At 48.5% G+C, this 16,199-nt stretch overlaps 1 protein-coding gene across 1 annotated transcript in view; it reads right to left on the minus strand.

Annotated features, from left to right (window-relative positions):
- Positions 1 to 1,144: 1,144 nt before the first annotated feature.
- LOC143641204 (alpha-1,6-mannosylglycoprotein 6-beta-N-acetylglucosaminyltransferase A-like) overlaps positions 1,145 to 16,199 on the minus strand; it is a 96,525-nt gene continuing 81,470 nt past the window's right edge. The window contains 2 exon segments of the mRNA XM_077108542.1: positions 1,145 to 1,714; positions 8,209 to 8,366. Coding sequence (XP_076964657.1) covers positions 1,516 to 1,714; positions 8,209 to 8,366 — 357 coding nt within the window. The 3' untranslated portion in view covers positions 1,145 to 1,515.

Here is a 16,199-nt window from a genome sequence, read left to right on the forward strand (position 1 = left end):
GCTGAGTGGATGATGCTGGCAGCTCCTAAACAGAAAAAGAAGATGGCTCACTCTCACAGGCATGGAGGTGCCAGGGGCCTCATGAGAAACCCACAAACATTTGTAGAGCATGGAAGCAGTGCTTCAGCAGATATGGGAACTTACAAAAAAACAGAGCACAAAAAAACAGGGCTCCAGGGTGTGTGGAAGGTGGTTGCAACATGTCTGCCCAGCCTGCTGGTGAGCTCATTCAGTGGGGTTGCTCAGCCCTCTCAGAATAACTCTGCCTGGAGTAAAGTCTGCCCAACACTTTCACCCTTTGCAAGTGACACCAATGGGAGAGTGGTCAGGGCAGTGCAGGGCACTCATCCTGAGCTGTTCCTGCTCTCCCAGCAAACATCAAATGTTCACTGAGAGCCCCATTCCCTGGACTTTGGTGATATCAGACTTCAGAAGGAATATAACACCAGAACACCTGTGAGGTGTTCTTCGATAATTCCACTAATCTTAAGAGCCGAATTCATTCTTTCCGAAGCTCAGCTGTCTGAATGCTAGAAGGCCATCCCTCCAAGTCCAAAGGTAGTTTAGTTCTTTGAGTCCCACACCTCTACTCTCCTTATAGTAGCATATCAGAGAGGGCCAAGTTACCATAAATTAGCTAACAAAAATTCTACAATCCTGCATTTCTTTTCTAAGGACATTCTAGCCCAATTAGGGCCAAGGTGGGTGGGTTGGTGGGAACACACAGGAAAGGGTCTCTCTTGACTATAAAGCAGATGTCCCTGGCTGTCTTCTGTCCATGACTGGGTTCTCTGGACATGACAGCCATGTCCCCCCTACCAAAGGGGTTAAATGTCCTTTAGCTGCCATTTGCCAAGTACACACAGGATGCCTCCACTTGATGACAATGCCCTGGACAGTTTGCCTGTGTTTTCAAAGCAACAGTTTCTTTTGCTCTGCTGCCACCTGCTTCCAGAAGTCAGGTCCCCATAGCTGCCCTTGAGCACACCATTGGCCCCACTGTACCTGCCTGAGGCAGACAGAGGAACAGCAGTATTGAGAATAACTAACAGTGGGAAATAAAAGAAGAAACGTGTGATCAATCCCCTTCCTCCCTCCCTGTCCCCCTCCCTCCCTCCCAAATAAATAAGTTAATGGGTTTAGGAATGTTCCCAAAGTTCTTTCTAATCAGCTCATTTCTCCTCTTTTGTTTTAAATGAATCATGAGATTTTTTTCCCCCACCCTGGAGCACCTTCATTGACAATCTCCCTACAGCTGCTCCTCACAAAATAGGAAGGATGTTCCTTGAACCACAAGAAGCCAGGCTCCTTGCCTCACAACTGCTCTTGTGTTTGTTTTGGTGAAAACTCCCTGGGGGAGGCGTTAACCTCAGCGGGAGCAATCCCAAATCCAAACCTTAGACAAAAAATTCAGCCTCTGGCCAGAGTCCCTGAATGATTTCTCCCCCCCTGTCTCTGCCCAGTGGAGCCACCATCTTCCCCAGCAGACTTCATGTGGGGCTGAGCTGGCAGCTGCTATAGGCAGTCTTTACAGAGGGCCACTTGGCCTTTGATGAAGTCCCAGCAGGGGCAGATCCTCTGGTGCCTGGGGTGGGCGCCTGCACAGCTCAAGAGCAGAAGGTCCCCTTGAAACACACAGTGATTGCTCTTGGGGTCATAGGAGGGCTCCAGTATGTCCTTGACCAGCTCTGAGCTTTGTCAGATCATTTCATACCTGAAGAGGAAGAGAAAAGCACATGGGTTGGAAATGCAGGGGACAGAGCTCATCCCTGTCACTGGCCACATTGGCCCACTTGCTGAGGTGTGGGAGACGCATTCAGTTCTCCTGCTGCAGAAATGAAATGGTGCCCCTCTAAGTCTGCAATTCTTCACTTCTAGGAACCTCAGCTCCGGAAACACAGGTGTGCCTGGGTGTACACAGGGGGGTGTCTTTGAGGCTGCTCTGTAATAAAGGAGAACTGGAACCAACTGTCTTCTCACCAAGTAGGGAATCGCCAAATAAACCATGGCCATCCTGTGTCTGTGGAATTCCACACAGAACTCCAAACATGAAAAGTGTGCCCCGGCATGAGAGATGTCCCAGAGGAGGGCAAATTATGAAATAGGACATACAACATGGTCAACCTGGTGTGTTGTGTGACTATCCAAGCCAAGATGGCTGCACATGAAAGTGTTGACGGCGAGCAGAGGAACGGCACTGGGGCTTAGTGCTGGGTTTTTTAAGTATTTTTTTGATTAAATGTTCAAAAAGATTCCCATGATATGGCCTTAGTTTCTACTGGTGAGCAATTGGGTGCTCTCCCAGGGACTTCCTGCCCAGAATCTTGGAGTGTCACATGACCCTTCAATACAGCAGATTATAATCTAAGCTACAGAAGAAGGAGCCAAGGCTTCAGGATGTGCAGAGCCAGTGAGCCAGGCCCTGCTCCTGAGGCTTGTGCTCTTCGCCATCTTCTCCCCACAGCAGAGTTGTCTGAGGGGCTGCAAAGGATATTCTGGGGTTTTTTTTGTTTTTTGTTTTGGTTGTTGTTTGTTTCCAAAGGTACTGGCCACCTATCTCCAAGGGCTTTCCCTCTCACCTGGGATACACTGGTTCACCCCACCGTGGCTTCTCCAGGACAACAAGGCTTAGCCTGGTGTCTTGTGTGGAAGCCAGTTAGGACCTGGTGCTGCACTCAAGTTCCAGAAACAAGGTGTAGGGGGCCGGGCAGACCTGGGTTTCAGTTCCTGGCTTTGTCTCTTAAGAGCTGTGTAATCCCAGACAAAGGACTGAGTCTCTGTGTGGCTCAGTGTTTTCTTCCGTAAAATGGGATAAATAGTCCTTAACTGCAGGAATTAGAGAAACATTTCTAGAGCACTTGGTGGAATCTGGTTCTGAGTGGTGGTCGATAAATATTAGCTATTACTATTATTACTGCCATTGCCATCACAACCCTGGCAGGCCTTGGATGGGTTATGTCACCTTCCTCCCTTGTAGATGGCATGAATCTACACACACCAGCTATTTCCATTGCATTGTTCACAGAAGTCTCACTTCTTGCTTGGACGGAGAGAGATTAGAACAGTGAATTTGAGATTTCCCACTACCTCTGGGAGGCTTCCAGGTGGCAGGGAAAAGCACCGCCCTCCTTCTTTCTCCAGCCAACCAAGGGGCCTGAGCCCGGCCTCCTTTGGCCAGTGTTTATCTGGCGATTACCAGCACATCTGCTATGGCTTCTGGGGCACTCTTCCAGGCTACCAGCCTGGCTCCTGCTCAGCCAGGGCTGAAGTCCCACTGCTCCAGGAACCAGCACTCCCTGGGGCTCTGGCTTCCCTGATGCATGCCAACTGGACCCAGCTCCAATGCCTGCTCCGGAGGCCAACACCCCTCTTGACTTGTCCCTGCAGTCACCAGGGGTGTTCTACACTTTCTCAAGTGCCCTAACATCCCTGGCCTTGGTGCCACCTGGGAGATAGTGATGAACTAGGAAGAAGGCTAAAGTGAGCATTTCATGGATTTCCTGAAAGGAAAAAAGAGTCAGAGACTATGTCCTTGTCAGTGTACCAAACTGGCCATCAAAGAGAAAGGGGCATCTGGAGCTGAGCTGGGAATGAAAAGTTTACATTTGGTAAGAAAGAACATGTAATATTTCTCTTTAAAGGTCTCACTTATGTCACTTAACGTCTTCCAGTTCCATCCATTTTGCTTCAAGTGACAAGATTTCAGTTTTTAATGACTCAGAATGATCCATTGTGATTATGTGCCACATTTTCTTTATCCATTCATTGTTGAGCACCTGGGTTGATTCCTTCCAATTTTAGCTATTGTGAATGGTGCTACAATAAACAGATATGTGTGTCTCTCTTTGGAAAAAAAAAGAAAAGCTTACATGTAGAATGTGGCTTTGGGACACAGATTTATGTTTATGCTACTTATTTATGTGGGTGGATTACAGTAGCTGCTGTGACCTCATTCAGACCAGCTGCCTGGAATGTGGCTAACAAGAAGTATGGAAATCTCTACCACAACTCTCAGACCCTGTGGTAGGGGTGGAATTGCTGGAGCCATGAAAAGTCTTCCTATGCCCTCCCAGGTCACCTGTCCCCAGGCTCCTGTGCAGTCTGCTCGTGTGCGTGTACTTGTGAGTGCAAACCTGTGAATGGGTCTCAACTGAGGCTGTAGCAGGTGACACCTGCTGGGGAGAAGCAGAGACTCCCACCGAGGGCTGCAGCAACTGTCACTTCCTGGGGCCACAGTGAAGGCACACCTCAGGCAGCTCCCCAAAGGTTCACTGATGTGTGTTGGGGGTATGTATGACCCTACCCCCTCTCGAACACCACCCAACCCCTGGCCTGAGCATCTCCTAGGTCCCTGGTGTGGGGGGGCTCCCTTTTGTGGGTGTGCAGGTACCTGTTCTGCAGCCCTGGGCAGGCAAAAAGGCTACTCCATCATCCTTGTGTAACTAGTGAGCAAAAGTCACAAGAGAGGTGCCTCACTGGATTAGACAGCCTCCCTAGTCCAGGGGTCCTCAATCCCTAAGGGATCCCCGACCTTTTCAGGGTACACACAGGGCTGCATGTGCCTCTCTGTCCTATCTTGTCAGATACACACACCCTTCCCTTCTTCTCAGAGACTCCAAGCATCATGTGTGTGTCCTCCCATCCACTCTCCCACAGTACCACCTTCTCTCGGACTGGCCCATGACACTTTTCTTACAGGTTGAGTTTGGTAGTTTCTGGGACCCCTCAGTACTCAGTGCACAATTTTTGGCTCTTGAAGAAGAATAAGAGAGCAAATTCTCCTCCCATGGGGCTGCCACCTTCTCCTTACCACAGGAGTTAGGTAGGCTAGGAACCCCAGCACTAGGTGGAGAATGGAAGGTACTGGCCCCTCCCAGACAGGACACAAGCCTGTCCTACATCCTGCTCCTGTTCCTCCCACTGGTCCCTGCCCCAGAGTGCCTGCCTTCTCTCCAAGACCTGGTAACCACTCTGATTCAGGGCCATCTCCTTTCTTGATGCCAAGGCACACACAGTCTAGACTCTACAGCTCAGAAGACCTAAAGGGCCAACACAGATGCACCTCTGCTTCAGACAGTGTTATGCCTCCATCTATCCATCCTATGCTGAAAATATATCAAAACATGCACTGAATACCCAACCTACTGACCACACCAGCTTAGCCACACAGCACCTTGTGAAGCAGGTGGTTCCCTCTGGTGACCGTGTGGCTGACTGGAGTCTCAGTTTAACCCTACGGCCCAATATCGTGAGACAGTATTAAACTACCTGCACAAAGCCTGGAAAAAGATCCAAATTCAAATCTGGAGCACAGTTTCTGCTGAACATCCACACCCTCATATCAACCTATAGTCAAAAAAATTATAAGCTGCCCCATCTTATGTTAGGGGGTCACCTGCATTTTAAAATTTTGGAAGATACACCTTTAAGGGGTAGCTAAGGGCTGGGGAAGTGGCTCAGCAGTAGAATACTTGCTTAGCATGTGTGAGGCCCTAGGTTTTATCCCCAGAAAAACAGAGGTAACCAAAATATAAAGTGGGCTTCATATTAACACATGTTCCTTTTTATGGAGCTCAGTCCTCTCCACTGGGCCATGCTGGAATGATCTCGGCACTTCAGGGGCTTTTTGCCTTCTGGATCCTTCTACTCCTGATCTAGGTGAAGTCTTGCCCAGAGGAGGAATCACAAATGCTCCGAGGTGGTCTCTCCAGCATTTAACAGTTCCCTGCACATATAGGAATTCAAAGACCCCTGGCCTGCTCCTCCCTGATTCAAGATGGCCACATGGATGCTCCAAAGGACGTGATTTATGTAATCTGTTAAATTCATACTATACAGTGAGGACAGGTGGCTCTTAAAAGTTGTGGACACCCCAAGATGGAAAAAGCGTAAGCTCAGCTTAGAACCAAGTCCCAAGTTGGAGAAGCAAAAGCAGCCCTAGTTCGTGGAGCTGCTAATTGCTAATTGGCCATGAATATGGATGGGCCAGGATTACCTCCACGCTGAGGAGGCACTCAATAGACTGTCAGATAGCTGGGGTTTTTTTACAACATTATCTGTATTTACAAATGCATGAACAAGTTATTCAGTAGGGCTGTTATGTTCACAGAATTAATTTTAGACGGCTTTATTACGAAATTACCATTCATTCCAGCCTCCTGGTAAGAAAACCCAAATATCCACTGTGGGGAGGCGTGGAGGAGACAGCAATCGCCTGGCACAGGGTCTGACTGCAGGACTGTCCCACACCATGCCCCTCTCTACTCTGTGGATCTGCATGGGGCATGAAGGAGGAGGAAAAGGCGGCAGTCTGGCCAGGAAATTGGTTTTTGAACTCTATCACCTAGAACTGCCTGGAAGGAGGGGCCATTCTGTTCTTCAGCAAGAGCTATCCATTATCATCCTGTTATCACCCAGGATGTCCCCACTCTACAGCTGAGAAACTGATGGAACAGAGGGCACTGGCCCCTTTCCCAGCAGTTGGTTGCCCTTTTTCTGTTCCCATTGACCCAGACCCTTACCCTAGAGGCAGGCCACCTGCATGGGCTCCAGGCTAGTTCTGAGCCAGATATCAGTCACTGTACTAAGTGCCATGACTCCCTCCCAGGCTTGGAGGGAAGACCCACTATTCAGGAGTCCCATGCAGGTCTCATTCCCAGGAGGCACCTTCTTGTCCTCCGTTTTCCAGAAGGGGCTGCATACAGGCAGAACTAGGAGTACAGTGCCACATCTGTACCAAGCAATTTCAGAACTCCAATACAGTGCTCAGGGTTGTCAAAAAGCCATCTTGCCCTGGGAGATATCTACAAACTGAGCCAGTGGAAAGCCAGCCCCAGAATTCAACATCTCTGCTGTGGAGTTGGAGGTTCCATGTCAAAACCAGCCCTCTTAGGAAGCTCCCTCCCCTCCCTCTCTGGCCTGTGCTTTTATGTTGATGGTGGAATCAAGGTAGCCTCTAGTTACCTACCCCATAAAAAGCCTGGTTCCCCTATAAAAAGAAAAAACAGCATCCCTCAGAGTCCTGCTCAGGAGAGCATTCCTACCAGTGATGCTGGAGACCATGCATTCCAAAGGGAGTTTTATACCATGTTTCAGGACAGCAAGACACACAGGAGGAAGCAGGCCAGCTCAGACCACCATGAACAATAACGGCAGTGGCAGGGTAGGAAGCCAGAATGGGGGATAACTGATCCCCAAGACCACTCTATTCCTGAAACATCTCCTTCAAGCCTAGGACAGCACAACCATTGGACTGAATCTTCACAGTTAAGATAGCAGTCCTTATTGTTTATAGACATGTTTCTTGGAGAAAATCCCTTATCAGGGAAATTAAGGTGGGAGACTAGATGGTGGACCAAGGTGGGGAGTGATAAAATTTAGGAGAGCAGAATTCATACTGAGAGGGATCAGGAGGCAGAAGCCAGAAAAAAAAAAACCTCATGTGGAAATCTTGGAACTGTAGATGTCAAACTCAAATGCTGATGCAAAGGGAAATGAATGGCATCACTAAACAAATTGCAAGTATGAGGCAAGAAATTCCAGGAACATAAAGGCCCCCCCGATACAGCCCTGGCCAACATTCCCAGGCCTGCACCTGTGTGCTGGGGAGGGACCCAGCAGTCAGGTCTACTGAGGCCTGATGCATGATGCACCAAAGGTTCCCGAGGAAAGTTGGAGAGGGGAGGGGACCAGAAGAGGGGAAGGTGGCACTTGGAATCTGTTTTGGGCAGTTTTGTGCCAGCTGCTCCTCCCCATTTCTCAATCCTTTCTGACTCCAAAGTTGAAGATGCCACCTCTTTCCTATGCTGCTCAGACTCTGCCAGGGGCCATCTAGGGATCTGCCTGCTGCCAGAGGTCTCAGGGGTGGGTCCACCCATGGCTATGATTCTGTGCCACCTCCATTCCCTGTTCATGGGTATGGCATTAGCAAAACCAACATCTCCCATGATCTCCAAGGCCAGATGTGGCTTTATTTATGCAAATACAATGTCCCTACACAGATCCCAAGTATACCAGGTGACTTCATCTTACTGAACACTGAAAATGTAGGGGTCCAGCTGCAAACTGCTGCCTTCACCTCATCTTTCCCCTAAAGCCCACAGCCTGGAAACTGAGAATGAGCACCTCTCAATTTGACTCTAACCCAGAAAGCTCACAGAGGCTGAGTTGACCCCCTTCCATTCTCTCTCCCCATCCCAAGGCACTTACTTCAGTAGGTCCTTGTCCTTGTTGAGGTGCTTGAAGAATGACGGCTCACAGATGAGCTGGTTCTCCTGGCACACCTGCTTGCAGGACTGCCCAGGCTCAGCAAGCTTCACTTGTAGGGCACTGAGGGGCGGCCACATCACCTGCCCGTGGCAGAAGTCCTAAAAATGAAAACACAGCCATCAGCCAAGGGACCAAGGATGCAACTGGGCATCTCCACCTCTGCCAAACCATCTGGAAGATGAGAGGGACCCACCATGCTGTGAAAGAAGAGTGAACAGGATAGTTGGGAGCCAGTTGGACACACCCTGAGCCAGGTCTTGATTTGTCTCATTACCAGCTTCCTCAACCATAAAGGGGGATGACAGCAGCATCTCCCATGCAGGGATGAGGGGCGAGAGGTGACATCTGCAGTGCACACAGAACCTACTATGGTTTGAACATGAGGTGTCCCCTTAAAGCTCCTGTGTTAGTGAAGGAATACTCAGAGGCAAAATGATTCATTTATGAGAACTGTAACATTGGTCTGTCCTAATTTGAATGGGTGGCAACTATAGGCTGGTGGGATATGGCTGGAGGAGGTGGGTCACTGTGGGTATGTCCTGGAAGGGTGCATTTTCCCTGCTGCCCCTAATCCTTTCTCTCTCTGCTTCCCAGCCACTATAAGATGAGCCCCTTTCCTCTACCACTGCCCTTCTGCCATGCTGTTTGGCCTCATCTCAGGCTCAAAGCAATGGAGTTAGCCAACCATGGACTCAATCTCTGAAACCAGGAGCCCCAAATAAACCTTTCTTCCTCTAAGTTCTTTGTTTAGGCATTTTGGTCACAATGACAAAAAAGCTTACTAACACAGTAACACACTGGCCCACAGGGGTGGCTATTCACTATCGTCACATCACTAATGCCCCAAAGGCTATCACAATCTGCCCTTGAAGGCACAGCCTCACCCACCTGCACCAGCTGGCCAGTTCACCCCTCTCTGAGTCTCAAGTCTTGGTAAGGATATACCGAAATTTTGCAGCTACCTAGTATGACCTTGTTTTAACTCAATGACTGAGGCTGTGAAAATGCTGAGGCTGTGAGGTGGAGGATGCCACCAAGGACCCGTAGGCATCCAGAGCATCACCAGACACAGTCCAACATCTTTTCCAGGGACTCTGTGCTTATTGGTTGAAAATAGTGACTACTATGTCACAGGAACTCGACAAGTAGAGACATATGCGAAGGACATAGTACCCCTAACAACAGGGTTATGTGGGGCAAAGCCAGTCTCTCTGGGATGTAGAGTGAGGAAGTAGCACGCTGGAGGGAGACGCAGGGGTGAGGGCATCATGAATGATGAGAAACTGGAGAAGGGAGGGGCAGCCACTCTCTGACCTGGGACCTCCTGTCAGCTGTGCCCAAAGCAACCTTATGTAAGCGCCAGTGCTGGGATGCATGACCCTGGTGCCCAGAGCTGGTTCTGCTTGCCCAAGGCAGAATGGACCTGTGAATGGACCCAAGGCAGAATGGCTTCAAGTCCCCAGATGACACAACCTGCTGAAGATGCTACCTGCACAGGAGCACAGAGGACCTGTGTGTGATATTCCCTCAGGGAAGTGCCAGTCCTCAGGAGTGACGATTAGAATGCTGGGTACATGCGTGCCTTCTGATAATGCACCCCACAGAAAGAGGGGACACATGCAAAGAAACCATCTGAAACAGCACGGCAGCATTGGAAAGATGAAGCAAAGAGCTTCATATCATCCAAAGGTTGTATTTACACAGACACCTATTTAGGACAAATAATACACCAAATGAGGAGGTTTCCATGCACTGATGTAAGAACATCTCTGAGGCATGCTGAGCAGTGAGAGGAACCAGGTAACGGGGGCTCCCAGTGTGTTTCCATCTGTGGCAGGCGCTGAGGGGAGGAGGCACAGACATACAGAAACGTGTGTGTGCTATTCCAAGAACACCTCCTGCTGGTCATGATGCTGCTGAGAAGGGAAACGCAGGACTAGGCTCAGGAGATTCACTTTGCAATGTGTGTCCTTCTGGAAGACTGTATTTTTCCTCAGGTTTCCTTACCCACTTTGGTGTGGATGAGGAAATTAGTCATCTCAGGGCCCAGAGCTCCTGGCACTGGGGCACACAGAGGAAACGTTCTGTCCCACCCTTGTTTGTTGCAGAGAGTGTTGCATGAGGGACCTCCTACTGCCCAGCAGGTCCTCTAGCAACGAGAAGGGTGTGGCTCCCCAACAAACTGTATCCAACAGGGGCCTCTGGCACTTCTTGTGTGTTAGTGTTTTCATTTTTTTAAAACCTTATGCCTGTATTACTTTTTAATGAGTAAGCCAAGACACAGCAAAGAGAGCAAAGTAACCTCCCTGATTCTGCAGCCAGCAGCCATCAAGGTCCACCCTGCCTCTCCCGTTTACTAGCTATGTGAATCTTTGGGCAAAAATACTTAACATTTGGAGTTTCAGTTTCTTCCTCAGAAAAAACAGAGAGAAAGACAGTGATGATTACCTGTGCTGCCTCCTTCTTAAAGGAGGTTAAGCTGCTGAGAAAGGCAGTCTCCAGGTGGCCAGCCCCTGGCAGGACCTTCTCTTTCAGTCTCTACAAAGGACTGCATCAGGCAGGCCCACTGTGGGTCTCCACGTCACTCTCCCCTGATAGGGAACTTGACTCCACCAGTCTGAGTTTGTGGAGAAAGAACAGAAACGCTTCCCCCAACAGTGGGTAGGAAACCTAGAGCCGGATTCCTAGCCACGGAAAGCACAAGACTCCAGAATGGTCTAATAATTCAGAGATAGGGAGAAATACACTGGATTACTTAGGAATGTTGAGATGCAGCCTAATCTTCTGAAAGTGAGGCATGGTGGCAGGTAAGCAGGGTGTCCTGAGACCTACACAGCCCTGGGCATCACTAGGCAGGAAGACACATCTGACTTCTCACATTCACAGTGCTTTTGAGTACAGTCTAAGCCCTTGCTCAGCCAAGGGCAGCAGCAGTAATGTGGGCCTGGACACTGTCACTAAGGGTGACAGCATGACTGCACAGACCCGTTATCCAAATGGGACACTGTGCACTGCTGGCCACTGCTCTTTTGTATGACAGCACAGGGAAGCCTTGCATTTTATACCCTGTCCATTCCACCAGGATAACCGTCATCAGATAGGAAGAATGAACATACACCATGACGTGAAGTTATTGGTTATGAGAACGGAGAGCTGCAGGGGCATTTGGAAGATGTCCAGGTCGACATTACTGTGCTGTTCATGGCTGTGCAAGAGCTTAGACTGGACTTAAAAGCACTGTGAACATGAGAAGTCAGATGGGTCTCCCTGCCTAGTGGTGGGTCTCAGGACACTCCGTGTGGGTCTCAGGACACTCCGTTCACCTGCCACCAATGTGGTTTGCCTGGCTGGCTAATGTAAGCATCTTTGCTTACAATTCCTTAGGAAAAAATGGATAACTACAACAGCTTTTAACAATAATAATAAAGAGATGTGAAATCCAGCACACTCCAAAGTCTACAGCACAGGCAAACAACCAGCAAAATGACATCAGACCATACCTGCCTCAGATGAAGCCAAGTGGGACTTTCTTTTTGGATAGGCCCAAAGTCCCATCTGTTAAAACCCGATCTCTGGTATAGCACTACTGGGAGGGGCTGGATCATGTTGGAGCTGGGACCTAGTGAGAAGTCCTAAGGTAACTGGGAGTGTGACCTGAAGGTGATATTAATAATCTGGCCCCATCTTGTCTCTCTTTGCTTCCTGACCATGAGGTAAGAGGTTTTGCTTGGCTTTTGTGTGAGTGTATGTGGCATGAAGTAGTAACACAGTCCCAAAGCAATGGGGCCAATCAATCATGGACAGAAACCTCTGAAACTATGTGCCCAAGGAAACATTTTTGATTTTTAAGTTGATTATTGCAGGCATTTATTATAGTAACAGCAAGCTAACTAACACACCTGGATTAGGCTGGGTGATTAAAAACCCATGAAGGATAAAGTGGAGCCTGTATTTTATTTATTTTTCTAAGAAAACTGACATCTCTCTCCATGAGCACCTCAGAGCTGAGGAGAGCTTCTCTGCACCTCTTGAGTAGGAGGAAGATTAAGAAACTTTCTTTTGTATTTATTCTCAGCCTGTACAAGGCCAGAACTAAAGTTAGAACACAGATCCCGCTGTGTTGGAGAGGAGATGATGTGGCAAAGGACTGGATGGACAAAATTTGAGGCCCTACCATGTGGCACATTACACAGCAGGTCTGACCTTCATTAGAATGATGTTAACAGGGTGTGAGAATGGCGGCAAATGTCAGGTGCACCACGAACACTTGTCTCCATCCTTGGGCTCCTCCTGGGAAGAGCTGCCTCCACCCTGTGCAGCTTTCAGGCCCACCTCATTGGAGAAACAGACTAGGCACCCCCAGATAAACAGATGTCCCAAACCTGGTCTAGACCAGGGCAGGGCAGGGCAGGGCTGCGAGGTCTGGCAATGGGAGTTGGCCTTAAAGCTACACCGTGAGCTTCCTGCTTCTTCATCAACCTCAGCAGCCACCCTTCTTGGGTCCCTGGCAACAGGCCTGCTCAGCTCACTTCTGCACAGCAGCGTGGGGGCTCCAGGCACCTTGCTGCTGCTCACCAGGAAGACTGTCTGGCATCCTCCCAGGAGGCCCAGAAGATCAGGAATAATAAAAATAGCAGCAGGACCTTCTTAAAGCTTGGGGAACCATCTGGAAAGCCTGAAGGTGATAAGATGGAACAGAGGGAGCCTGAAGGTGTTATCAGAAAGCACAACAGGAGTAAGGTAGGAGGGACCTGGGGGCTTGGGCTGAGATCCTGGCCCCCCGAGGGGGAGGGCTTTATAGATATAGTCTCCCAAGCTTTCTATGCCTGTCCTCTCACATAAAACTGGGATAGTACCATCTGCCCTACATCCCTGGATAATTTCTGTGGAATGGAAGTGAGAGGACTAAGGAGAAGGTCCCTGAGATATTCAAGGTAATGCTCTAGGCTGGACCATTCTGAATAGTCAAGCACAATTAGTAGAAATTTGGTGACTAGTCGAAATATTTGTTTGAGAGGCATGCAGATGGAGTGTGTTCTAGATATACACAGATATACACAGCAATTTCCAATCTGGTGAACAAGCCCCCGGGAAGAAGAACTGGGCCAAAATCTCTGGACCATTGCTGCCCTGGTCCAGAGGCTGAAGCCAAGCAGGAGGGGTAACATATGACAATTCATGCAGGACAGCCTCCGGGCCCAGATGCTCGCAGGTGGAAATGGAAGTCCCTGCCAGAAGCCTCCCCTCACTGAAGGTGCAACCCCTACTGGGTGCTCACAGGAGGCTGGAGGTCTTCTGTCTCATTCAACCTCAGCACAGGCTAACATGGCAACACCAAGGCACGTTTTCTCCTCGCTGCAGGCACACATTCACTCATCTGTTCATTCAACACATATTTGCTAAGAGATAGAAAAGCACCATTCATTCACAACTTCACAAATGGCCGTTCAAGCCTTATGCTGGGTATTAGAAATAGGAACACGAAAGAGACACAGTCTCTGGACTCAGAGGTTCAGTGCACAGGCTAGTAAGAGAGGCTGACACTTAAAAAAATTACAGAACAGAATTAAACTCATGCCCAAGAATGAGGTCACCTGGAGGAGCAAAAGAGTGACAGTGGTAGCAATTAGAGAAGGCTTTCAGAAGATAAGGATTTTCTAGGATGGGTTTTGCAGGCTGAATAGGAGTTAGTGGCTTACCACTAACAAGGTGTTTTGCATATAATTGGTGCTCATCAAAGAGATGTTGAACAGAACTAAATGGTCTTGGCATCCTGGAACTCTGATAGCAACAGAAATAGAAAAGGAGACTATTCCAACCTAATGAGGCATTTATGCAGCCAAAATGAGATATACACAGTAATTTCCAATCTGGTTAACAAGCCCACTTAGAACACACACCATCTGCATTCCTCTCTAACAATTATTTCAACTAGTCACCAAATTTCTACTAAATGTGCTTGACTATTCAGAAATTTCCAGGCAGTAAGCATAAACCACAGTTAGAAAGGTTTATTCACCAAGAAAATCTATGAGAAAACAGGTAAATGCAAGCTCCGTGAGGCAAGGTATGGGTGCCACCTCTATCATGGAGGCTAATTGGTGACACAAAGAAAATGAGACTCACAAACTACCCCAAGAGCTAGAGAAGACAGGGTGGGGCTGCCCCAGGGGAGAAGCACCAGGTGGAGGGGCCATCTGTGCCAGGTGGGGAGGGTCACCTGCTAGCTACAAAGCAGAGGTGCGGGAACAGCAGAGAATACCATCTATAGAATGTACAGCCTTAGCCACAAACCCTCCACCCACCTGGTCCTGGCCAGATCAATAATGGAGTTACTAAAGCTCTGACACGTTAGGTGTACATGGATCTCTATGGAACCCACATTGTCTGGAACTGAGAAGACAGGTTCAGATGTACAGGACTAAAGGCAGAAGCTACAGGGAATAAGGTCAGGAATTTGCAAAAAAAAATAAAAATAAAAATGAATAAAAGGGGGGTTGATAGGACAGGTTTCAGACCATGAAAGGGGGATGTGCCTCACATTCAGCTACCTGGGGGCCAAGGCACATATTTGTTACCTGTGTGATAGTAGTGAAATCCAGGGGCTGGCACAGAATGTTCAATAAATACTGATGACTGATTGGGTTAAGTCAGCTCAGTTGCCTGTTGGCACCCACCATTCTTAGCCTGCATGACCCTCAAAAGGAAGTGAACACTGTCCCCAGGTGCTTCAACAAAGGAGGTGTCCATTTGTTTTCATAAAGGCAACGAACAATGTGACTGTGAAGCTGAGCAATAAGGACTGATGTCCACAGAGCATCCTGACGCATGTCAATCATCTGAGCCCAAAATGGACCTTGACAGTGACGCATAAATCTACCATATTTCATTCTCCTGGAACACTGGGAGTCTCCTTAGGAGAAATAAAAAAACACATCCACACGAACAGCGGATGTTATAGCAGCACTCATCACACAATCAAAATAAGTGGGGGTCCGTCAGCTGGTGAATGGACAACACATTGTGGTACATACACTCTATGACTATTCAGCAATAAAAGGAAATTAAATTCAGATACACACTACAATCCGGAGGAGCCCCAACAACATATGCTAAGTGAGAGAGGCCAGAAATCTCCAGAAAAGGCAAAGCTGCAGAGAAAGGAAATAGATAAGTGATTTCTGAGGCAAAGGCAGAAACAAGAACTGATTGTGGACAGATATCATTTTGGGGTGATAGAAATGTTGCTAAACTAGACTGAGGTAGTTACTGTTCATCTTGATCAATTTGCTTAATAAACACTGATTGCGTCCTTATATGGAGTGATTTTTATGGTCTGTAAATTACACCTCAGTGAGGCTGTTAGAAAAAGATACCCTGGCTGGTTTCTGGGCTCCTGCAGCAGCAAGCAGCTAAGGCTTTCAGAGTGCTCATGTGGGCCAGCTACAGTTCTTAGCCTCATCATGTATTAATCTATTGATTCCTCCACCAACACCATGAGGCAAAAGCATTATCCCTATTTCACAGAAGAGGAAAGAGCACAAAGAGGGTAGATAACCTGCCCAAGGTCAAAGTCAGTGGCAGCAGAGCAGGTGTGAAGATTCTAGGGTCCAGCACTCCATTGACGCCCAACCAGGCTCCAGGAGCAGATTGATAGCAGCCTCAGTTATTTGAAGAGTAAAGACATCTCAAGCCAGTGCCCATCTTCTCCCCCTGCCAATTCCTTTTCCTCTTTTGTTCGGCAACCTCTGTCACCTCCACCATCTTCCTGCCCTGGGACTACCCAGACTCACTAAGAGATTTCCCTTGTACCTAGAACATACCCCAGTAAGTTCCACCTGGACTCAGAGGAGCAAGACATCCTAGGAGCTTAATCAGTTTCCACTGCTGTTTTTGGACTTGATTCTTTGTCCCTCCATATCTCCAGCATG

This window comes from Callospermophilus lateralis, unplaced genomic scaffold (assembly GCF_048772815.1).
Source record: "Callospermophilus lateralis isolate mCalLat2 unplaced genomic scaffold, mCalLat2.hap1 Scaffold_890, whole genome shotgun sequence".
Classification (NCBI taxonomy): Eukaryota; Metazoa; Chordata; class Mammalia; order Rodentia; family Sciuridae; genus Callospermophilus; species Callospermophilus lateralis.